This window comes from Carya illinoinensis, chromosome 14 (genome assembly GCF_018687715.1).
Source record: "Carya illinoinensis cultivar Pawnee chromosome 14, C.illinoinensisPawnee_v1, whole genome shotgun sequence".
NCBI classification, from domain to species: Eukaryota; Viridiplantae; Streptophyta; class Magnoliopsida; order Fagales; family Juglandaceae; genus Carya; species Carya illinoinensis.
In genome coordinates this window covers 3,367,861-3,393,684 of record NC_056765.1, presented here as the reverse complement: position 1 = coordinate 3,393,684, position 25,824 = coordinate 3,367,861, and the positions used below count along the sequence as shown (strand labels likewise).

Below are 25,824 nucleotides of genomic sequence, written 5' to 3'. Positions count from 1 at the left end.
AAGAATAACGTTGAGGAGGTTAAGTAGCATTTTACTTTACAAAATTATTAAAAAAAAATTACATAATTTTTTATTGATTTTTTAAACTTTAATTTTTTTATACCTAAGTTGTGAATTGGTCGTCAATGAGCGGACGTAAGGCTATCATTATTCATTCAAACTATCTCACGACCTTTTCAAACTCAGATAAATATAAATATATATCAATATTTCTTCAAGATTTTAAAAAAATATATTTTTGAGTTAAAACAAGTTCTAGTAATTTAAGGTGAATAATGATAGACTTACTACACCACTACTACGTGCCCTTTTACTGTTCTTTTTTATTTTTTTAAAATTTATTTAATGGTTAAAAAATTGACTATTAGCGAAATTGTATATTTTTTTAATTTTTTCTTAATGATTAAGGATGTTAAAAAAATACTTAAGAGAAAATAATCAAAAAATAAAAAATTTTAAATATGTTGTTAAATAGTAAATAAATGGTAAGAAGGTAACTCATTACCCATTTAAGTACCCAATTATTTGTATACAAAAAGGAAAACTCTAAACCAAGTCAACCTTGTGCACCCGTTGTGCACAACGCCTACCTAGCATAACCATAAAATGAAATGGGGCGTTTTTTTGTGTTGTAAGATTTGGCTAAGCAGGAGTCAAAAATGGGCTGGGGGGATATTTCAAACAATGAAGTGAAACGGCATTGTTGCTTTTTTCCTTCACCTCCCCACTGAAGGAGCCACTTCAACTCCCATCCATCCACGATTCCAGAGAAGGCTGAAGTCAAAAAGACTAAATCGGCATCCATTATCATGTCCTTCACCTTCCAATATTCAATCCCTCCATCTTCTCTCCTCCATCCTGCGAATGAAAGTGAACCATGAGGGTTTAGCTCTTTTCCTAGCAAAATTTATTGCTCTGACGATTTATTAAGTGGAACTTATGGGAGTTCTTTGGACAATATACATTTCACCACTTTAAAGGAGTGGGAAGCAGTTTCTAGGAGCAAGAGCTATAATGGGTTGGATATGAATTGGCCGTTCAAACCGCTAGTGAATATTGGACCCAGACCCTTCCATTTGCCAACACAAAATCAATAAACAAAAGTTGCAAGATTTCATGTAACCCAGACCCGCTACAATCAGTTTTTTCACTGCTCAAGCTTGAGATTTCATGTAAAAAATTCAACACCGATTGAGCATTATCGTGTAAAATCAGACAAGAAGTTAATTTGCCAATTGCAAATAAAAGCAAGTCTCCATAACCCACAACCAGAACAAATTCAACATCGATTGAATTTGCAAGTTGCAAGATTTGTTTGCAAGGTCTGGGTTACATGAAAGTTACATGTAACTCATACCCACCATAATCAGTTTTTTTCACTGCTCAAGCTTGAGATTTCATGTACGTTGCCATTGTGAACCGGCCGGATGTCATCTTCATCGCATTTTCTCTCTGTTTTTTTTCATTTACCCCACCACGTCAGCGAGGGAGTGCAAAGTGTGCACAAAATCGACTACGTTGAGCAAAACTGATACAAACAAGAGTAGCCCCACCAACTGCAATTGACGAGATTGCACGAATATATAATTTCAGATTCTCCACTACTGCCACGATGATAGGATTGATCTTATGGTCCCAAACAAAGTGACGGCACAACTTTTGCAAAAGAAAAATAAGACAAATCAAGATTCTCAACAATTGTTAATCTCATCTTTCAATAAAGTTAAATAAAGTTAGAAAAATGCTATTCGCAGTGGGCTCTTGTTAGGATATTTTTAATTTTTTTATTTAATAATTAAAAAAATATATTTTTTAATGATGTTGCATTTTTTTTAAAATATTTAAAAGTATTAAAAATATATGTGAAAAAAACAAAAAAAAAAACATAGATGAAATGTCATAACAGGAGCTCTCAGTAGTGGTTGCAGATCCAATCATAAAGTTAAAGGCACAATGCCACTTCATTGTAATTACTAATTAAGCACGCTATTTCATATGCCTCTCAATTTGTTCACTTGTTACTTTAGTGTAAATTATATTTTTTTTATTTTAAATAATTTTTATACATGTTTAAATATTTTTTAAAAATTAAAAAAAATACCAATACACTAATAATTACTTCTTTAATTAATAAAAAAATGTTCTTAAGCTTAGTTTTTTCATCTAATCTCTTTATTGTAGTTCCTGTTGATGTCTATTTTCGTAAAGAAAAATTTTATTTATAAGTCAATATAAATTATATATTTAATAAAATGTTTACATGACATAATTTAATTTAAAAAATAAATTTTAAATTATGAATCTTATAAATCAAATTTTACTATTTAAATTATATAGATAATGTATTTTACACATTTAACTTCGACTTAAAAATAGAAAAATTCTTTTATAATAACATAGAAACATGATTGGCAAAGGAGAAATAACAAAAGTAAGATAAAACTAATCATGCACGTAATTACATCTAAAATCTACTCCATTATGGAAGGAAAAAAAAAAAATCTACTCCATTATGAAATCAACAAAAGTGGTAAAAAAACATACCAAAAGAACTACAGGCCGAAAAGACCGGAAAAAAAAAAAAGGAAACAGGCAAACCACTACAATATATTATATATATAATCATATATAAGGAAAATAAGTTCTAAAATATAATCGTCATTATCAATTTGGAATCTTTCGTCGTCGTCGTAATCAATACGTTCAACAACCACAGAGTCTCTCTCTATCTCTCTCAATAGGAGCGGTTCCCCGTCAGCCCCCTGGCACCACCGCAGCCGGCGGCTATACAGGTCTGGACCCTCTCGAACTCCGATATCCGGCAGGGGATGGTGATCCCGCCCTGGTGCTGAAATCCGTATTCCTCTTCTGCTTCCCTTAGAAGTTCACCAAACAGAGGATGGTTGAAGTAAATCACGGGCACCAGAACCCTGCGAGAGTCGCCGTCTTTTTGGCCGACGTACACCGCCAAGTGCCCCTTAGGTACCGCTACTTGCTTCTCTTTGATGGGCTCATGCCCAACGGGTATATAACCAGAGCCGGGTCGATTACAACACAGTTTTTTCGCCCCGTTCGTCAACCGCTGGCCCCAGGTGACGAGCTTCGACATGTGTTTGGAGTTTGACTTGGGTTTGCTTGATGGTGGAGTTGGTGGTGGGTTGAGCCGGTGGTATCTGGTTCGGATCCGGGTTTTCCCGACGATCCATTTAGAAGCCCGGACTATCCGTTTGCCAAGCTTGAAGCCTCTGATCTTTCTCATCGTAAGTTTTGTGACGAGAGTGAATAAAACGAAATGAGGATGATAATCGCCAAAAAGAGAGCGATTTTCTTTTTTTTTTCTTTTTTGGGTTTTCTCTTTAGCGTGAAATGGTGGTGTTCAGGAAAAGGGCCATAGATCAGCGACGGACATGGCGAGGCGGAAGAGAGTGAGGCAGACCTCAGAGAGCGACGTTGGTATGTTTGACATCCTGTATGTCTATACTCCGTGGAGAGGCTTTCATTCGAAACTAAACAAAAAACAAGATTCTGGGTTCAGTTCGGTGGTTGTCTTGATTCCCAGTGGTGGAAACAACAGTACTCCTTTTATGCTTGATGGGATTTGAGGAAGAAAACTTTCAAGATTAGGCACAAAAAAAGGAGCGAATAATTCCCCAAAAAAACACACAAATTGTGGGTTCGGTTTTGGTGGTTGTAATGGTGCCTAGTGCCGAGGAAGAAAACGATCAAGATTAGCCACGAAAAGGAACAAAAATATTAGAGGCGTGAAGGGAGAGAAGAATTTGGGAAGCTAGTGGTCGGGACGTACTTGCAAGGAAAGGGGAGCTAAATAGCGAGCCGCAGAGAAGAAAGAGCAAGTCAAAGGTCAGATGACAGCATAGGCGGCTGCGGCGAGATTTATACGGTGCGTGCGATTGATTCTATTACATGGCACGTAAAATCATTCAATAATGTATGAATACATCTTACTTCCGTCTCACTCTTATTTTATTATTTAAAATATAATATATTTATTATTATTAAATACTAAAAAACAAACTATCTAATAAATAATTATTTAATTATAACAAATATGTCTTATATTATATAATAATATGAAAGTGTGAAAGTAACGTGATATATATAATTTTTTCGATTATACTAATTACAAGGATGAGAATAGTAAAATTAAAAATAATATTAACGTATAATAAATTTTAAAACAAGTGGTCAAAATATGTAAAACAAAAAATATATTTTTTGGACCGAATATTACGGAATTTTCATATCATACGTATCTAAAAGTGGCGCCTAACAAATCTGAAGAGTTTGATTTGGGAGTCTTGCTAAGTACAATCAATTTGATGTACCAATTTGTATATTATTGATTTTTTTATTAAAATAAATAAATAAAATTGAGAGAAGAAAAATTTATTTATCTTCTAAAAATCATTTCTATATTCAATTCACATCGTTTCATTAAATAGATGCCTTATATATTAGTATTGGTGCATAATTTAATATATAAATTTACTTATAAGAAGAATTTTTATTTAAATATATATCAATTTATTTATATTTTAATATATTTTAATAAAATCTATGAAATATTATTATTTATAAATCAATTTTAATAATTTAAAATTTTGATATTTTTAATTGTAAAGTGTATAATTTATTATACGAGAATTGTACAATCAATTGATATTTTAGCATTACTCAATTTGAAATCATCCACTCTTGAGGGAGAGCAACAAAGTAGACCGGGGGGGACAAAAGCAAGAATCTGACCTCACCCACGTTGTTTCGTAGAAATGGGTGAATTGGACACGTACGCATCTCTAGAATGAAAGTTGTAAATACAAGAAGGCCCAGTCTGAGGTTGAAACGGTGCAGTACGGCACAATTTAATATCTTGCTAGCTATCGAACCTGTGTAGAGCACGTGGCACGCATTATCATTGCCTCTTCGTACGTCGTAGGAACTCTTGTTGCAGATTCGGACCACCTCGTTCTCCTGACTCCTTTTAAAGAATTAATAAATAGAATTTGAGATAAATAATATCAACAAATATAATTACATATAATAACATTTAAAATAAAGAAAAATTTATACTATAAAATAGTTCGATGTAATATATTAAAATTACTTTGTGATAAAAAAAAATATTTTATAATTTGATATATTATATCATGACATATTAATTTATAAATAAATTTTCATAATATCTTTGTGTAAATTCAGCATTGTTCTAAAATAAATTACATGGCATTTATGGTAATTTAATTAAAAATTTTAAATGATATTGACGAAAATTGTTAGTTTTATTTAAAATATTTTTAAAATAATTTACTTATTTACGCATAATTATTGATATGTTAAAAATTATAAAATTTAAATTTTTTAAAAATTGACAAAATGAATTTTTTAAAACTTTTTATAAATAAAATTATAAATATTCGTAACATTATTTTAAATAAGATTTAAAAAAAATGGACAAGATAAGAATGCGTGGAAGAACTATTATAATTCCGCACGCCTTTGGTTAACGCACTAGCTCCCACTTGCCCAAAAGACCGTCCGCCATTGACCGCTACGCCCCGAAGGAAGAACGGTCCAAGACTCCAAAACTCCTAAGTAATTAATTAAGTAATATTCCGCGTTCTCCGTTCCGTACGGTGCGTACTAAAAAATCAGCTCTGACAGACTTTTCAAAAAATGGTGAGCCACGTGGGCTAATAAGTCAGCGTAACGCGTGATTTAATCTAATGTGGTGGGCCGGGCCGTAGAAATAACAGGCCCAAATGTTCTGCTTTTGTCAGTGGAGCTTGGAGACATCCAATGGCCGTCCTTTTCTCCTCCCCTAGGAAAAATGATGCTTATCTAACTCGATTCATTATTACCCGTTTAGGTAGGACACAAGAAAGGGATGTCTTCGGCTGTTTAGATTCCGTCTAGCAGAAAGAGAACTTGATATCTATCTCTCTATATTTGCCGATGCGAACACTACAATTAACTTAATTCCTTTTATTTTTAAGGAAAATAATCTAATAATAAAGATATTATATAAAAATAATCTCATAAATTAACATGACTTAATATATTTCATCAAATTAAAAAGTTATTTTTATTATTAAGCAGATTTAACAGATCAGATAAAATTACATCAATTTATAAGATTATTTTTATATAATTTCTTTGTAAATGTAAAGTATTCTATTTTTAAAGATAACGTGCATAATTTTTATATTATATCTAACATTACTTGTAATTTAATTGTGTGTACATATATTTTTTGAAGAAGTTTAACACTAATATTTAAAAAACTCAAATATGTGGATAGAACATTTGGATTTTAACGATTAATGTTGACTTTTCTAAGCATAGCATTTCTAAGAAAAGATTGAATTAATATAAAATAATGTTGTCGTACATACATACCATATATTATAATGACTACTTAAAACAGTGATAAATTGCAGATTTTTACAAATAAATTGTCGCATTATATAACAGGGAAAGTAGTTTTAGTTATTTATTAATTGTACGCACCTTGAAATGTCGTACCCGTGCCCGGCCAGCAGAATAATCACCACGTTTTTAGCCTCTTTTACGCCACAAAATAAAAAGTAAAAAATAAAAAATAAAAATCTTTATGGAAGAATAATATTAGGTGGGGAGAAAAAACCAAAAAGGAGCGTTGAAATATCCGTGTCCTGGATTCTTCTGTACTTTATTTTTATGAATGATCTTATCTGGTTCATTACTTTTTCAAGATTTTCTCCAAATTTCACATCATGGTTGGATTCCGAGATCCCGCCCTATATGAGTGTTTTTTCTACCTTTGAGAGCACTATATATGTGACGATCATGACAAGTTGACAACACATTTTGTTCCTATAAACTACAACTCTCTCTTTTTTGGTGATAACATTGATACAACTTCTTTTGTAATTCGAAAAGTCTATATGCTCCCGGGGAGTAATCCCACCGCAGACTCGTGGCATACGTGGCATAATAATCAAAAAGGTGTCGTTTTGATTTTGACTAAATCTCTCTCCTCTCTTGCATTCAATGTTGGCATCATTCCCGTCTTCCCTCATCTCTCTCTTCTATCATCTGCCTCCCTCGAGTCTCGTATCTCTCCTCTCTCGCATTTAATGTTGGCATCATCCTCGTCTTCCCTCATCTCTCTCTTCTATCATCTGCCTCCCTCGAGTCCCGTAACTCTAATCGGCCACTTCTCCCTCTCTTCTCCCCATCTCTTCTCCCGTAACCCTAATTGCCAAATCTCCCTTTTTTCTCCCCATCTCTTCTCCCGTAATCTTAATCGGCCACTTATCCCTCTCTTCTCCCCATCTCTTCTCCCGTAATCCTAATCGGCCACTTCTCCCTCTCTTATCCCCATCTCTTCTCCCGTACCTTAATCGGCCAATCTCCCTCTCTTCTCCCCCGTAACCTAATCAGCATTTGCCCTAATGGCCCAATCTCCCTCTCTTCTTCCCTGTAACCTAATCGGCCAAATCTCCCTCTCTTCTCCTGTAACCTAATCGCCCAAACCTAACCCAAATCTCTCATCTGTCTCTTCGCTCTTGCTCTTCTCTCAACCCTGTCATCCGTAACCTATCTTCTCCACATTTCTCAAACCCTAACCCTAACATTTCTCAAACCCTAACCTTAATATCTCTGGCGTCCTCCCTCTCCCCCGAACCTCCATGTTTGACATCGTCACCTCTGTTCTTGCCTATCGCGGTTTCTGTTTTCGACCGGTTGAAGACTAACAAGGTAGTGAATGTCTCTCTTATCTCCCTCAGTTAAGCTTGTGAGGTTCTTTTAAGTAGGTTTTCTTCGATTCATTACAATTGTTGGGTTACAATTTTAAGTCTGTGCGTGGGTTTCTGTTGGGTTATATGCCGTAGGTTTCGATTTCATGATTATGGTTGGGTTACTGTTTGTGGGCTGCTGTTGGGTTATATGCCGTGGGTTTTGATTTCATGATTCTGGTTGGGTTATTGATTGTTGGTTTCTGTTGGGTTATATAAGTGAGTTTTGATTTTATGATTCTAGTTGGATTATTGATTGTTAGTTTTTGTTGGGTTATATAAGTGGATTTTGATTTCATGATTCTGGTTGGGTTATTGATTGTTGGTTTCTGTTGGGTTATATGCCGTGGGTTGGATTTCATGCTTCTGGTTGGGTTATTGTTTGTGGGTTTCTGTTGGGTTATATGTCGTGGGTTGGATTATGGTTGGGTTATTGTTTGCTTGTTGTGTGTTTATGATTTGTTGGGGGGTTGTATTATCTTTTCTGGGTTTTGTTTTAGGGTGGTTTGGCATTGTTCTAATGAACTGTGTTTACTTTGATTAATGTTTTTGGTTGCTGGGATTGACTATGACATTATTTTATATCATATTGGATTGTTGAATTGATCTTGGTTTTTTTATAAAAATTGAATATCGTTACAACATAAATATATGGGAATAAAGAGGATTATTGTTGAAAGTGTGATTGTTTGCTATTAATAGAAGACCTTCAACATGCAGTATCATCTTCAAGAATTGGTGTTCTGTTTTCTGAAGTTATGAAGTTGCTGATTTTAGTTGTTAATAGACTAGGTAATGAAGTGGCAGATACACTAGCTAGACATGCTTAGAATGTTGAAACAATTGAGATGTGGTGGGATTGTTTTCATATTTAGATTGACGTTTGATTGTTTTATACATCTCTACACTTTCTCCCGATTGAGATTTGTTTCAAGTTTTATTCTTATTTGAGCTATATAATTATGGTTGGGTTATTGTTTGTGGGTTTCTGTTGTGGGGTTGTTATTATCATATTGGATTGGTTGGGTTACTGATGAATGCTTGTGTTTATGATTGGTTGGGGGGTTGTTATTATCTTTTATGGGTTTTGTTTGAGGGTGGTTTGGCATTGTTATTGTCCAAGAAGTCATTCGATTGTTTTATGGGGGTTCATCTTAGAATGTCATCATCATCCTCATCAATATATTCTTCATCTTTTTCCAAACGTATTTTGGGACAAACATTGTGCTTCTGCGAGCTTGAAGCCACTTTGAAATGGTTTACAACTGCAAAAAATCCCAGACGACCGTTTTTGGGATGTTCAAAATACAATATCCAGGTAACCACACTAATTAGATGCCATGACCATCTTTTAATATATAATTTTTAATTTCCAATACAGTTCAATTATTTCTAATGATTTTTCTGAAATCATTAAGGCTTACCATACTATAAGTTTTTCAAGTGGTTGAATGGTAATGAAGTGACTGAGCCACAAGTTCAAGAGAGGGCCAACGAACTGTTAATGAAAGAGAAAGAGGTTGAGAAAATACTCGAGCATCTCGAGAAGAGAGAGATGGAGCTGCGTAAGATAGTAGATCGCCTCGAGAGAGTGAAGATCGTACTAACCAAAAAATCGACGAGGATATGCAAAAGGAGTTGGTGCATGCAGCACAAGAAGCTAAAATAAGGCGTTTAGCTTCCATACTTCAGATTTATTGTTGTTTTGCCTTTGTACATGCATGTTACCTAATGTTATATAAGTAATTTGGGATTTATAGTTCTTAGTTCATTGTTAGCTCAAATAGTGATGTGCATTTGTATTATTTTCTGGTATTGGCTCAGTTTGGAATTTTAGTTACTAATGCTATGTTTATAGTTATTTGGTGGAATTGGAAGCACCAACGCTTCACAAGAAACTGATGTGCTGCATATTGGAACTTGTTGGCATGAGTAATAGATGGTTTCAGAAGTAGGATTTTAATCCTTCTTCTTTTTTTTTTTTTTTCCTGGTAGTATTTTCTGAAGGCAAAATGACATTTAGAACCCAGGATTTTTTGCTTCAGGGAAGATTTGGTAGGCAACCATTACGTAACCACTATGCTGTTGAACTCAAAAACGTTTGCAACAAATCATGCGTATAAATTTATTTGCACAATTACAACCCGCTGAACCCAAAAGATAACTTCTAATGCACCAATCCAACTAGATACTCAAATACACCAGATTTTAGTTTCCAACTTCACAAACTCATTCACTAAATCTCTGGGCATGAACACTTCAATGCTCAAGGTAACGTTCTATTCAAATACTTGCATACTTTCCAACAAATACTACACAAACCGAAATACACCAACAGAACTTCCAAGTTCACAATATCCCAAATAATTTCTGGGCATGAACACTTAAATGCTCAAATACATGCCTATTTTCCAACAAATATTTCACAAACCCAAATGCTCAAACACACGAATAGAATTTCCAAGTTCATTGTAAACTAAATAATTTCTGGGCATGAACACTTAATCCCAAAATAAATTCATCTCAAATACATGCCTATTTTTGAACAAATATTTCACAAACCCAACTGCTCAAATACACCAACAGAATTTCCAAGTTCATTGCAAACTAAATCATTTCTGGGCATGAACACTTCATCCCAAAATAAATTCATCTGCCATACAAAATATTTTCCATCAATATCTTTTAATACTAATTAACTTGCTCAAATAGTTGCTCACATACATGCTTTTTTCCAACAATACTTCACAAAATGAAATGCTCAAATACACTTAAATTCTTTCCAATCCATGATAAATGTTTCCAAATTGGATTTAATTGGGAACCCATTATTGCAAAGGTTGTGATCCATCGAACCCAACTTGCATCTGTAAATATTAAACAACAAATATTTTATTTTTGTAATAGAGAATACTTCACAAACTCGAATTTAGCCGAGTCACTTACGCTTTCTTGACTCTGCATCACTATTTCTTGTGGCTGGGTTCCAAAAACAGCTGAAGCCGTGCTTTCTCTCTCTGGCATTGGTTGTTGACATGCTTTCTCTCTTTAGCATTGGCTGTTGACACACAAACTCATCACTATTGCAAAATAATTGGTGTCCTCGATATACTTATACTAATTAACATACATGCATGTTAGACACATCAAGCTCAAATACACCAAATAAATTCCTGCATACTTCCACAACAGGCGTATCTTCTCTTTTCGTGACTCGGGTGTATACTCCTTCTCGCTAAAAAATAGGTGAGTCAATTAAAAATACATTACATATTTTAATTCATTTATAAAATAAATTCTAAACTAAATAATATATATATGCACCTATTTACGCTTCCCTTTTGCTGGTGCTTTCTTTGTCTTTGCTTTCGCTTTCCGCATGTCTATCTCCATTCTGGATGTTCTACTCAGAGATGGAGGTCTGCCTTTTCCTTTAACCACACGTGGGTTGTGTACTTTCCCATAACCGCCGACCCTAGTGGCATTTGCCATACTATCAACATTGGAACCAATTTGAGTCATCGATGGTGGTTCTTCATTGGCACGATAAAGCTCAATCATTGCTTCTAATTTAGTCCTCGCATCCTCAGTATGCTTACTCAAACCCGCTATATGGGTAATCATCTTATAACATATACTTAAGAGACTCGAATATCTATTAGAATCTAGCCGTTGTTCCCCTTTATCGTAGCTACTTTTAATTGAAGTGTATCGCCTTTTAATATCCTTCCTCCATCGATCTAAAATGTACATTTCGGGCAAATATTTGATATCATTACACCTGAATAAGGCCAAAATGTGCCGACATAATATTCCCCTCATCTCAAATAATCCATATAAGCACTTTGCAACTGCATCAATCTCACTAAACTCCACAAAGTATTTAACAAACTTAGTAAACTCTTCCAAACAAACTTTATCGTCAACCATATATGTCTTTACGACACCAATAGAATTATGTAACTTTGGATTCAAATCAATGATACTGTTCACTTGCTGCTGAACTTCCTTGAACTTAGCAATCGTGTACAACTCTTAGAATCTCTTTTCAATCGGAGATCTAGATATGCAGGGGATTGTGACATTAAATGAATGGAAGTCCGCTAGATTTTCATTCTCAATCTTTTTTTTCAATGCGTTATCAAATTGGCCTACAAACTCCTTTAAGTTTGTCCTAGAATGTACATAATCGTCAAAAAATACATTCATGCTCTCGCTTCGCTGTGTGGTACTCATTCCAGCCTAAAAACACTCCTTCAAAAATGCCGGCACCCAATGTTCACGTTCAACGTATAGGCTATGCAACCACGCATTCTCATGCAAGTTGTAAGTGGTAAGCAACTCATCCCAACATTTCTCAAACTCATCAACACGATGGTTGTCATATACACATTTCATCAATGCATTTTTCATCCCAATTTTGTAGGAACCATATGAGCCAAGCTTATCCGGAACTTTCTTCAGTATATGCCAAAGGCAGAATCTGTACCGGGTATTTGGAAAGACAATTACAATTGCATTTTTCATCACCCTATCTTGATCAGTGATAATAGATTTCGGAGCTTTACCATCCATGCGTTGCAACCATGTCTCGAATAACCACACAAACGTCTTAGTATCCTCACTAGAAATCAACCATGCTCCCAACAAAATTGACTATCCATTGTGGTTTACACTAACAAATGCAAGGGCATCCCATATTGATTCGTTAGGTATGTGGTGTCAATTGTGACCACATCACCAAAATATTGGTACACTGCTCTACTACGGGAGTCTGCCCAAAATACGTTCTTTAACCTCTCGTCATCATCTATATCCATCATATAAAAGAACCCAGGATTTTTATATTGCATCCTTAAAAAATACTGTCGGAGTGCTCCAGCACCACCTGCGCCAAGTCGTAGATGTCTTGATTTGTCAATATAATTACGACAATCCTTTTTCAAAAATGGGAGATTCTTGAACCCACCTGCACCAACAACGAGAGATCCATAACTCTTATTCGCTCGAATGCCAGCCATATCATTTGTATCTAGAACCATTTTTACGGCATCACTAACTTTTCTATTACATTGAAAGAACTGGGATTTCTTCGGACTGAGGCCATGGTTATGGATATTATGTACTGTCGTCAACCGAAGCACTCCATCTTGCCTTAAGGCATTAATCTTTGCCTTACATTCTGTCTTTCATGTCAGGCGTGAGTTGGCAACATTCAACGTGTGATTCCGGGCTTTCCCACTATAGGCACAACAAAGAGTGACGTATCTAACAGAGTCATCTTCATCCCTATCAGTCCGTTTTGTCATCACCCCAAATCCGCATTTTTTACCATACTCCTTATAATAACTTAATAGCTCTTCAAGGGAATTAAACTCCATTCCCGACTTTGGCTCCTCAATCGCCTCATCATCAACCACTTTGACATTCTAAGATGTCTCGCCACTGGCATTATTACATTCCGTAAGATTTGGTCTATCCTCAGTACACTCATCAACTATAGGAGATGCACATGGCGCTTCAGATTCCCCACCATCAGTTTTATTATCCAGCTCTGAACCAACTATTTTGCTCGTGGTAGAGCTTGTATTGCTGAAAGGAGTCGGCTGTTCCATGAACTGTTGAAATGAGTAACCAGCATTCTGCAACAAATTATATGTTAAAACTAAATAAACATGTTGCAACCAATATCTTATTCTTTTGATAGTTGCAAAGAAGCTAATTTATTATGAATAAATCCAGATCAATCAGTTATCACTATATGTATGTTGATTGGATATTGGTTACCAGCCGGATATGGTAGAAAGGTTGGTGACCACGCAGGCATTGCTCCAAAATAACCAGGCATATAATTTGGAATGTTTTGACTACTTGATGGTATGACCTAATATGTTATTAGATAAATGTTATTGATGTATTTTCCCAAAAAAATACCAAGAGTACCAATGTAATCGATTTTTCCAATTTTTTTCCAACATACCTCGGATGGGGGATTTGAGGTAGATAATGTTTGCGGAGTTGACTGATTTTTCTCGTTTTCCATGCTGGGAAAATATCCTTGAACTGGCACCAATTAAGTAATTCAACATAAGTATTAATAACTGACAATCTCATATCTGAATCCAAACTTAGAAACACTTTTTTTCTTTTATAGTTATTTTTTCTTTTTCTATTTAGTTGTTATTTTCATTTTCTAGTGAGTTGAAGATCTTCATTTGAGTGCACCAATAATAAGAACAAGAGAAATGATTGGGATCCTGATAATGGTCCCGAGCATTTCTATCAACATATGATTTTACATATATATACCCCTAGTGATTAAGTATTTTTTATTGATATTGTGAATTTTAAAAAAAAATATTTAAGAGTATTTTAAAAATACATGAAAAACAAAGAAAAATAAAAACTTTTTTACACTTGTCGCCCGAGTTGGTGGCTGTAGCCTGTAGAGCCACTCTTAAAATATTAACAAAAACCAGAACTTACAAATTAAATTCTAATACATATTGAAACTTGGGAGACAATGAAATTAAACTCTAAACAAAGCATCCAACACAACATGCATCGGTACTACATTCTCTCTAATTTTATTTGTTATTTTCTTTATTCCCTAGTTTACAAAACAGGTGAGTTTTCCAATAAAAAAAATGAATTTCTAGAAGGTAAAGGCATACTTTCAGAGCTGTGTTTCCCTTGGATTCAGCAAAAAAAAAAACAAAAAAAACAAAATGTTTCCCTTGCATGTACCACTGGAATTTTGATAAAAACATTCGGGTTTAGCCAAAAAAAAAATGTGGTCTGTCCAAAAATAACATTATAGAAAGCACAACATGATAACTTCACAATCAGTTGGATTCTCTCTACTAATCTTTTGATGCTTTCTTTGACTAAAGATCAGATTGTGCATGCTGATGAACTAGCCGATCTTCTGCCTAAATGAACAAATTTCACGCTGTCTTGCCTTATCAATAGGAGTACTAAGCAATAGGAAATACAAACAAAAACAACCACAAAATATTTAACGAAAATAAAGATAGCAAACGACATTCACAAAGCAACAACACAAATCAAATGTTCAAAGAAAAACTTAGTGCCAAAATCGCTCTCTTACCCACAAATGCAGATGAATGTGTAAAAAAAAAAACCCAGCTAAAGCCTCGACGAGCTCTCTGGTTCCGTCCCAGTTAAAGCCTCGACGAGCTCTCTTGCGCAGTTAAACCCAGTTTCGGCTCTTGCGCAATTCTTGTCCTTGTTCTTCAAAATCACACGCATCTCTTACCCACAGATGCAGATGATAGAAGCTGGTAAAAGGTCACCTGTTACAGCTCGTCGACGACATTGGGAGGTTCCGGTTTATGGATCCTGCGTCTCCTCCTTGTTCATCAGAATCGACCCGTCTCTTACCCACAGATGCAGATGAAAGAAGCTGGTAAATGGTCACTTGTTACAGCTCGTCGGCGAGGTGGGAGGTTCCGGTTTTGTGCTCCTCGAGTTTTCTCTTCAAAATCAGGTGAAAATGGCTTCCACCCCTCCCTCCTGCGTTACCTTTCAGCTTTCTTCTATTTTCCTTTTTTTTTTTAATTATCGGCTGACGTGCCACGTCAGCCCCGAGGCCGCAGCTGGATTACACCCCGGGGGTATGTAGCACTATTGTTTATAATTACAATATTTTTTTATTTTTGTATCGAAGTGACATTATGTGATTCATTTTTACTAATCACAAAATGAAAAAATGATCACTATCTCGTGTAGTATTTAAAAAAAAATTAAAAAATTTATGACTCGTATGAAAAAATGTATTTTTTAATTATAAATCACACTTTATTTTAAGAAAACTGATACTTACAGTAATGAGTTTGTAAGTATCGCACAATTATTTTAAAAAAAGTAAACAAATATAGAACCCATAAAAAAAGAAAATTAATTTTTTAATAAGAAATCCTATTCTTTTTCAAAACGATTGTACGGCATTTATATACTTTACAACTGTATATAACATTATTCTTATTTTAATGAAAGCATGCAAAACTTACAAATCTTAATACTGTATTTAACATTATTTATATAAAAAAAAAGTATTAAATTATTGAACAAATGTCTTCATATTTTTCTTTTCTTTGTCATGTCATGAATCGTGACACATTCATGTGCACAAAAAACATGGAAGGCAAAAAAAAATGTTACTATTCAATTTATGTACATAATGCGTATGTGTTTTGCAGCCGTATCTCAAACATTAGTTTGATCTATATATATGTCATTTTATTTAGAGAACTGCTAGCCTCACATCTAATACACTATTATTTTTAAAGTGTAAAATAAAAAAAAATAAAATAATAAATTTATATTTTTTAATAGTGTAAAAAAATACGAGACTACAGTATATATTTTTCTTTTTATTTAGATCTATATATGGATGACACTTGCGCAACTGTTACAAAAGAATAAAAGTATATATATATATAATATATTTTAAAAAAATCGAAGTGACAGTACGTTCTGAACGAAAGCGTGACGAAAATGCATGCATGTGATGAAGAGTACAGTACGTTGGCTGCTGAGAGTAGGAAACTTCGATGGCCATCCCCTGTTAATTTTGATAAGATTGGTGACATGGATAATGGAGATATTCAAGCGGTTAGGCAACCTGCCATGCATGTGATGAAGAAAACCATTCCCCACTTGCATTGAAAAAGGTTGTACATTGATCGAGTACGATAAAGCTTTATTCATTTAATTTTTATTTAAATATAAGTAAAAGTTGAATTTATCATCAAGATAGTATTATATTTATAACTAATTTATTTATTAAACTAGTTTGAGCTTATTCATAAGCTACTTAATTTTGATAAAATAGAAATTTATATTATATCTTATAATTTTATCTGTAATTTTTTAAAAAACAATTGAGTTTTATGCGCGCAGACACGTATATTATATTTTTTTATTACATGATTTAATAAATTTGAATTTATATAATTATGTTTTATGGATTAATAATTAATCAAAATTTTGTGAATACAAACGAGTAATTTTATATATAAAGGAACTGCTTTTTTTAATAATAATATATCTAAATCTCAAATGTATAAATCTCGCATGTCTTTTATAAAAAATTAATTTCCACTATACATTTTTTTTTATATAAAATATTTGTAGAATATTTATGCATTTAGAACTTATCCATAGTATTAATATTATTTATTTATATATTTATTTCTATTTAGAATCCTACCCAAAGGCGTGGAGATGATAAATTCCTAAGAAGCCGTCAATGACACTCATTCTCTTGTACGAAATACGGAAATGAAACTCGATCATAATTTCATGCCGACATTGAGTGTGAAACCATTGAAACAAAACCAGTTTCGATTATGAAGTGACACATCAAAAAGTGGTCCATTAGGCGTAATTTTGAAGCTTTCAAGATTATTGGCCGGATGACAAAAGTGATCGTAATTGCATTTTATAAGCTTAAAGAGAATATATATGAGAAGACGCATGAAGAAATTGATGAGAACGTGAAAGAATCAAATTAAAGAATGATTGGAATGGTTGAGCTCCGGAAATGATCAGTGTGTACGTACGTACGTACGTACTTGTAGCAACGGTAGAACATTTAAGGCTTTTTGCAACGGTCGAATTCGTCGGAAAAAATTACAAATGTAGTTGAAAATAAATCTCTAATTGTTGTACACCAATCGCAAATATCTCATCTTAAATGTTATTTTACGGCAAAAATAATAAAATAGTGGTAAGAATTCGTCGCCTTTTTTTTTTTACAACTATTTTTAAATTTTTATATAAAATAAATTAAATAATTTAAGTTTTTTAAATTTTAAAATAAAAATAATATTAAAAAATAATCTTATAATATGAAAAATCACATCAAATTACCTTAATTTAAACTATTATATTTGTATAATCAGGCTAAAATACTTCTCCTAAATTAATGAGTTTTTTTTTTTTCAATTAATGATGCTGTATCATAATCTTCGAGGCGTGTGAAAATGACTTGAACCAACTCAAATAATTATTATGGGCTGCTGGTTTGAGTGTACCCATGTTCGGCCCAAGGACAATTTGAGGCTGGGCCCAACTCAATTGAAGTCACTTCATAGTTCACACTTCACAGCCAGGTCAGTGTATTTTTTCTTTCTTTTAACCCTCGATAGAGAAATTTGATCGAAACTTTCTTGGACTGTGCTTGTTTTGGACCTTCAGGTAGAATACATTTTCCAATGAACAAGAAATTGGAAGAGCGAGGACTGAGGAGGAAAATAAAATAAAAATCTTTTTAGGAAGAGAGATTAGAGGTGCTTTCAACCCTAATAGACGAGGTGGGAAACAGAGGTGGGAAAGTTCAAGCATGTCTGCAGCAATTCAGTGTGAAAGTTCAAGCAGTAAGGACACGAAACAGAGGTGGGAAATGATATGGAAAACAAGTATATCAGGTACCCTGAAGCAGTTTCTTTGGAAGGCACTTAACATGATTTTGCCTACAGAGGAAAATCTCTTTAAGAAGAAGGTGGTACATGACATGTTATGTCCCATATGTACTGGTAGGGTAATGAGACTACTTATCATGTACTTTGGAACTGTCCTGCAACTGGTGATGTATGGGCAGTGAAGGAAAGTTCTTTGCAGAAATGGAACTACGATGAAGGGGATTTTTTTCAGTTATGGGAAAAATTACAACAATGTTTCAATCAGGAGAAGCTTGAGGAGATATCTGTTATTTTATGAGGTACATGGAAGAGGAGAAACATGACAGTTTTTTAAGATAAATTTGGCAGTCATACCAATTTAGTGTAGAAGGCTTTGCTCAATCTCAAAATATTCAAAGAAGCTGATGAAGTTATTAATGAACATCAAATTCAAGGGGCTTGCAGAAGGAGAGATGTTAAATGGCAACCACCCAGAGCAGAAACTACAAAGGTAAACTTTGATGCAACCATAGAAAAAGGAGAGAATAAAATGGGAATTGGAGTGGTAGGCAGAAACTTTCAAGGGGAGATGTTGTTCACTGTCTGTGCTGGTAAGATGTTTATTGGACCTGCTGAACTAGCTTAAGCATTATGGAACGAAATGGAAATTTGTAGTGAGTTAAACATTCAGAAGGTTCAGTTTGAAGGGAATGCTCTTAAAGTCATTATTGATATAACTCAGAAAGAAGCAACAAGTGGATGAGATCAAGAATATACTTCAACAAATGCCAGATTGGGAAGTAAAGTTTGTCTACCAAGAAGGCAATAGCGTTGCACATGATTTGGCAAGAAGGGCTTTACATATGAGTGATGAAGTAATTTGGATGGAAGAGGGATCGAGTGATCTAATGTCTCTGATAGAAAAGGAAAGGCCATGTTTTTCGGATTCTACCTATTAATGAAATGAAGTTATGTTGATGATTCCAAAGAAAAAAAAAAAAAAACCTAATAGACAAGGACATGATTTCCTTTTGTAACTTGCATTCTCCTCGTTTGTTTTTAGAGATGAGATAAGATCAATTGATATAAAAATTAAAAGTTGAATAAAATATTATTAGAATATTTTTTTAATATTATTTTTATTTTGAAATTTGAAAAAATTATAATAATTAAATGAGATGAGATAAAATGAAATGTGAATAGTTGTGAAATCAAACAAGGCCTAGTAATTTTGTACTAAATACTAAAAAATATAATTAACTAAAATATCATATAAAATCATATTAGTTTATGAGTTTATTTTTTTAATATAAAAAAATTTCATAAATTAAATAAAAAATTGATGTAATTTTATATAGTACGTAGATTATAAAATTATGTTAATTTTTAGATTTATTTATATAAAATTTTGGTGTGATTATAACACTTTAATTTAATAATAATAGAAAAATGTTTAAACAGCTATGAAGAAGTAGCGAGGGAATTTCAACGGTAATAACTGAACCTATAGCCACCGTTGGATCACAAGATGACAGCAATTTAGAAAGAATGTGACGAGACTAGGAGCGAATAGAGCAGCAAGACCCGAATTTGAATTTGGGCGAAGATCCAATATGAAGGATCCGAATCTGGAGTTGCAGGAGTCGGGTTGGGAGGAGCTGAGGAGGGAGGCCCGGAAGATCGAGGGCGATCTCGACGTCAAGCTCTCTTCCTATGCCAGACTCGGCGCTAGGTTCACCCAAGGAGGTACCGTTTTTCTCCTCGCTACGCCACTTGCACTTTCTATTCGACTTTTCTGCTTCTTCTGCGTTGCATTTTGGTTATCGGTGGTATTGGGATTGATGGGTCTGTTTTAGATTTGGGAAATTTTTGGTCCTCGAGTTTCAAATTTAGGAGAATGAAACCTGTTCTTTTGGGTATCCGTGTTATTGAGATTTCAGATATCCGTGGGAATTTATGCTATCGATCTGTTAAAAAGAAAGGGAACTTTGAAGGCTGAGCGGGGCGTAAGTTCTATTGTAAATGGGCAATCGTGGCATCGTAAATGCAAGAGTTTTAAGATTGATCCAAGAAGATGGAGAGGCCTTGAGGTAGGCTGCACCCTTGACAACCTCTGATTTGAAATCAATTCATTGAACTGGGGCATAATTTCGATTCTGGTAGCATTGTGTTGAATTAGTGCTTCAGTATCAATTATGTTAATCAGTTTAGTGACTTCTATCATCCTCAGTTTCCTTTCTTCATAGAGTTTTTGGGGAAGTTGTGGTTTGAGTTCAGATTGCAATGCAAGAAGCTTGCTTGGATAGGCTGCTATACCGTACTTTTGGACTCAAGGCTATTCTAGTAGCCCCTAGACTCCTAGAGCAGTCCGCTTGGCTGCTTTTTCTGAAACTATTCCTTCATTCCCGTGTCATCATCATATCGACCAGAATTGCATTCATTCCTGTTCTCACTCTCACTCTTCTAACCTAACCACATGTTACTGGTCTTGGGAGCGCACTTTGTAGAGAACGCGTGAGGGTAGGAGGTGTTTCTCGGTTAGGTCATATCTCCTTAGGACTGAAAACCACTTCAGGGCATACAATACTTTGCCCAGATTTCATCTGGTATAACTGCTATCGGGTCAGCGACTTGTGATTTGGAAAATGGAAGTTTGTTCAGGTCTAGTGCACTTTTGCTTTTAAACATCGTAGTGCAGAACAGATGGTGAAGTGTCATTTTTTAAATCACGTGTGAGTTAAGTGCCACATTTTTGGTTCCACCCGAGTGTAAAGCGCCATTTCTTCTAATAGCACACAGTCTGCAAGTGCATATTTTGACAGCAGATCATGACGGACCAAAAAACAGAAAAGTATTTCCTATTCTATCTGAATGTATATTTTAACTTGGGTTCTGGAATACTATCCTTTTTTGGGTTCATTATCTTATGTATCCTGAAGACAATTACCGATAAAAAAAATGTATCCTGAAGAAAATTATTTTGACCTTCAATCCATTATGCTTTGGTCAGTGTGGCTGCCTTTATGATGTTCTATATTTTGGAATCAGGTTATGTAGATGCTGGTTCCCCTTCTGCTGGGTCCAGCAGATCATGGAAGGCCATGGAAATGGAAATCCAATCCTTGCTTGAGAAGCTACTGGATATAAATGACTCAATGAGTCGATGTGCATCATCTGCTGCACCCATGACTTCTGTAACTCAGAAGCTTGCAAGGCATAGGGATATACTTCATGAGCTCACACAGGTTTTATTTTCGATTTTGAACTCTTTTTCCATCCCCTGCATTTTATTGCTGTCAATTTTACTCAGTTAAGGAGTATCTCTTTCGTTGCAACTAATTTTTCCTCCTAACTTCCTTCAAATCAGTCTATTATATATATCCATTTGTCTTTTGAACATGTGAAATGCATATGTTTTTCTGATAGGCTTGACGGTACTAGATTAATAGAAATAAGGGTTTTTGATGTTAAATGGAGTCAATGGTGGATTAACACATTAATCCTATTAAAAAAATAATGTACCTCATATGTTCTAAGGACACAACATTTAATAGGCTGGTTTGGAGGAATTTACCACCTGCACTATGCCCAAGTCGTTGGAATTAAGGCTCTGAATAAGTAGAATTTACTTGGGGTATTTATCATTGTATTAGTGCAACTTAGGTTGTATTAAAAAATTTTGCCTGTTGCTATGCTGTAATGGTTTTGGTGTCAAACACAGATGAACGCATTTTTCTGGTTTATTGAGCAGGGAGAATGATGCTATCATGCTAGTATATTATTTACATTGTGTGCTTTGTTTTGTAGGAATTTTTTGTTCAATACTTGCTTTGTGCATTTGTCTGTTTTGTACAATAATCACTGTATCATGTTACCAGTAATCGCCATCTGTCCCATGAAGATTGGTGTATTTCTCTTTTAGGAATTTAGAAGAACTAAGGGAAACGTAAACTCAATGAGGGAACATGCAGAACTTTTGAGTTCAGTCAGGGATGATATTAGTGAGTATAAGGTAAGCCTGGATTAAATATTCTCCTTATCTCCTAATTATGGTAACTATTATTTCTCTTCTTTCTATATTTGCTTTTGCTCTTATTGTTGTCTTGCTTTACAAAACTAAAGTTGTGTTACTCTCCTTTATGCAGGTCTCTGGGAGTATGTCCCCAACGATGCCATTACTACGGGAGAGAGCAGCCATCCATGGAAGTATAGCTCATGTAAGCTTAAATTCTATTCTGCTGTGATATTACTGTCTGTATGCTTTTGGAAGAAACTTCCCATTTTCATTTTTGACAATTTAACATTCTGCTTTATGTGATGTGAGGAATGAGATTTTTTAGGTTTTTGACCCGTGATAAATGAATGGATAGGGTAAGATATGATGTCAGTAGTAAAAATCTAGATCTGTGACCACTTGGATGGTTGAAATATATGTAGTGTGGACCAAATGACCACATAGAAGAGATTTGATTTTGAAAACGTGAAAATTGTAATAGGAAAAGCAAACATTAGCTCAACAAGTAGTTTCTAATGCTTTGTTGAGCATACATCCCAGGGAAAACAATCAAATTAATTTGAGATGAAAAATCCATTCTAAGGTCATCATTTTGGCTGAGAAAGGGTCCCATGGAGTCCCCTAACTACGAATGTACTGGTTCCTCTAATCTTATGCTTGTGATATTAGAATGATTTTGAAGTTACTGATCATTGAGTTTTTATCAATTTCCTCATTGCCAACCACAATGAATGCTCTGTTTGAGGGTTTCCAACAATCTTATCTGAAGGGTATTGAAGTTTATGAAGAAGACTTGCTACCTTTCAGTAAGAATTCATTGGAGTTGATTGATTAGAACTGTATATATTCTGTCATTTAGGTTAGCTAAATCCTATGTCATAATTACGATCTAGATGCAATGACTTTGGGCCTGACAAAGAATGAATGAACTCTCTTATGGAAGCTTTCTCCCCACAAGTTGTGATTTTACTTCCTGAACATGAACTGTTGGTGTGAGTCTATTACTCACGGACCAATATTGTCTTCTCACTTGAGGAAACGGAAGGAAAACAAGAATTGATCATTATGCAGTTTGAAATTGAAGCTTCCCAGTCAAGTATATATTTAGGTGTGCCTCTTATCACTTCTAATCTACTTTCTTGAAATCTAGATCTCAAGTTCTCAACTCCTGGTCTACAGGATTACTCAATAGAGCTGGACTGCAGGGCTCTTTCATGTCTGGGAGTTTCAGTTCACTTAGTTTAGCATGGAGATATATATTGTGTACTTTTGCTTGAAAAGGGTTATGAGGTGAAGTGATAAAACTTTTCATGGAAGGGGACAATGGATACGAAGACACTCACCAGGCTGTTTACTATCCTAAAAGGGATGTTGTTTAGGATCAAGAAGATCAACGAATAGGTTTAGGCCATGAAAAGGACCAACGAGGGGTGAACAATTAAATAAACAGACCTAATGCCTTCCTATTATCACCAGAACTTTCAAGCTTAACCATGAATTTGGCACCAGATAAGCCCCCCACACCCCCCCCCCCCAACACACAAAAACCCAAGAAAATAAAAACGTTAACATTTGACAGATCCTGTTTTAATGCTTATATAAAGGCTGTACCTTGAATATAAGTTTTAGTGCATCATCAGTCTAAAGTTGTTGTAAGAAGGTTTTTTTTTTTTTGATAAATAAGAAGGTAATAAATAAGAAGTTAAAAATATGTGGCTTTGATTGTTTGTATTATTACTGGCTCACATGAATACCTTGAGTATCTGTGTATTTATTGAAATTTTAAGTGTTCTCTCTCTCTCTCTCTCTCTCTCTCTCTCTCTCTCTCTCTCTCTCTCTCTCTCTCTCTCTCTCTCTCTCTCTCTCATCTTTTATTGGCTTCTTTGTACTAGATGTAGAGGTTGACTTGTTATTCCAATGATCTCTCAGTTTCTGATCATTGCATCGAAGTATGTAAAGTCTAGATCAAGCTTTGCTCTCCATATACTTTTCTTGTTGCCACGAAGCTGGCATAGTATGAATGCTTGAATTACCTGGTTTGAATAATCTGGTTTACCCTGCTTCCATTCTCTTTCTTTTTAAAATGATAAAATTATACTTCATATTTCAAACTATCATTCTACAATTAGACGGCAAACTATCAAAATAGACGTGCTCTAATTAAAAAATAAAATAAAAATTTCTAACCATTATTCTCACGCCACACGCCACATATGATTTTTTTTTTCTCTTACCAAATATGTGGTGTATGGATAATTAGTAGAAAAACTCAATTAGTTTAGGAAGAATAAAACCAGAAAAAATAAAAAAAAATAAAAATAAGTGTGGTGTATGGGGATGATGAGTAGCAAAGCTCTTAACTAAATCCCCCCAAATTATCATCTTTTTACAACTTCCAGCTTACTTTAAAACTGAATGGTTAAGATTTCATCATGTCACCTTTTTGTTCATTTAACGTTCAAATCTTAACAATGGGAGAAAACTGCAACTTATATTCCAAACTGGGAGATAAATTGCAACTTGGGTTTTAAATCAGGAGGGTAAGTGATAGGTTTGGTAGTCTACTGGTCACATTGAATGGTAGTTGGAGGGCTTTGGGGACGGAAAAGTTTGATTTTGCCCTTTAAAATTCACTCCAACTCCGAATCACTTATTTACTAAGGTAAGCATTGAACTGTGGATGGTCCTCATTGGCCCTTCAGGGAAGTTAGTGCCTTTGTGAATGAAAGCTTCGATTATAAACATCCAAATTGCAATCTTGGGTTCACTGTTGTGCAGATAGATGATGTGATTGGTCAGGCTCAAACAACAAGGCAAGTTCTGGGCTCTCAAGGGGCTTTGTTTGGAGATGTTCAGGGGAAAGTGAAGCATTTAAGTGAGAAGTTCCCCATAATTCGCGGCCTACTTGGTAAACCACCGGTGGTTTCTTGATATCATCACACATCACTAATTTTTGTAACCAAAATGGGATTAACCTTGGACACTGGATTTTGCAGGTTCAATCAAACGGCGGCGATCAAGAGACACTCTTATTCTGTCGGCCGTCATTGCCGCTTGTACGCTTTTTCTCATCCTCTATTGGCTTTCAAAATGAGTAAAGATTTGATTTATCATATCGAAAATGATGTTGATTCTCTGTTGTTTTTTCTTTCCCTTCTAGGAATTTTGTTCATGTAATATGTTATAACAAATCGATTTATGTTTCAAAATCCGGTTTACATAGCAATCATTCTTCCAAACACTTTATTTCTTTCTCTCTGATCTTATCAGTACTGTTCTTTTTTGCTTTGAATAGATTAGTAAGTAAACCAACTTGTCCTCTAATGACTACGTACGTCTCGACCAATATGTGAATGCCTGCATCTTTGAGAGAGACACAGACAAGACAGAATTGGGGCATTTTAACTCGACATGAATGCTTAACAAATGATCAGGTCATTGCACGCACTGCAATATGACTTTTATTATTCTTTTAAGGTTCAAGTTTAGATATAAGAAGTGTTTTATCTTATCCTATTAATTTCATCATTAAAATTTTTATAAATATTTATATAAAGTACAATAAATAATTCAACTAAAATCT

The 25,824-nt window shown here is 34.5% G+C and overlaps 3 protein-coding genes and 1 long non-coding RNA gene across 6 annotated transcripts; 2 read left to right on the top strand and 2 right to left on the bottom strand.

The window, feature by feature from the left end:
* Positions 1 to 2,484: 2,484 nt before the first annotated feature.
* LOC122293168 (auxin-responsive protein SAUR36) lies at positions 2,485 to 3,853 on the bottom strand. Its single transcript, XM_043101658.1, has one exon. It carries the CDS (start codon positions 3,257 to 3,259, stop codon positions 2,735 to 2,737), a length of 525 nt encoding a protein of 174 aa, XP_042957592.1. The 5' UTR covers positions 3,260 to 3,853; the 3' UTR covers positions 2,485 to 2,734.
* A 3,026-nt stretch (positions 3,854 to 6,879) lies between these two features.
* LOC122293465 lies at positions 6,880 to 9,670 on the top strand. The gene is made up of 2 exons (XR_006237290.1): positions 6,880 to 9,117; positions 9,218 to 9,670. It is a non-coding gene; the product is annotated as an uncharacterized LOC122293465 (long non-coding RNA).
* Positions 9,671 to 11,123: 1,453 nt separating this feature from the next.
* On the bottom strand, positions 11,124 to 11,729 carry LOC122294696 (protein FAR1-RELATED SEQUENCE 9-like). Its single transcript, XM_043103614.1, has one exon. It carries the CDS (start codon positions 11,727 to 11,729, stop codon positions 11,124 to 11,126), a length of 606 nt encoding a protein of 201 aa, XP_042959548.1.
* An 8,028-nt stretch (positions 11,730 to 19,757) lies between these two features.
* On the top strand, positions 19,758 to 25,482 carry LOC122293219 (Golgi SNAP receptor complex member 1-2-like). Of its 3 annotated transcripts, none has more exons than XM_043101731.1 (6): positions 19,758 to 19,972; positions 21,284 to 21,471; positions 22,149 to 22,238; positions 22,372 to 22,443; positions 25,020 to 25,149; positions 25,238 to 25,482. In XM_043101731.1, the coding sequence occupies exons 1-6, from the start codon at positions 19,840 to 19,842 to the stop codon at positions 25,333 to 25,335; spliced, it is 711 nt and encodes a 236-aa protein (XP_042957665.1). In that variant the 5' UTR covers positions 19,758 to 19,839; the 3' UTR covers positions 25,336 to 25,482. The 3 variants fall into 3 exon arrangements, with proteins under 3 accessions (XP_042957665.1, XP_042957664.1, XP_042957666.1); XM_043101730.1 differs by having other exon boundaries at positions 19,760 to 19,972; positions 21,275 to 21,471; XM_043101732.1 differs by having other exon boundaries at positions 19,846 to 19,972; positions 21,237 to 21,471.
* The last annotated feature ends 342 nt before the right edge of the window (positions 25,483 to 25,824 follow it).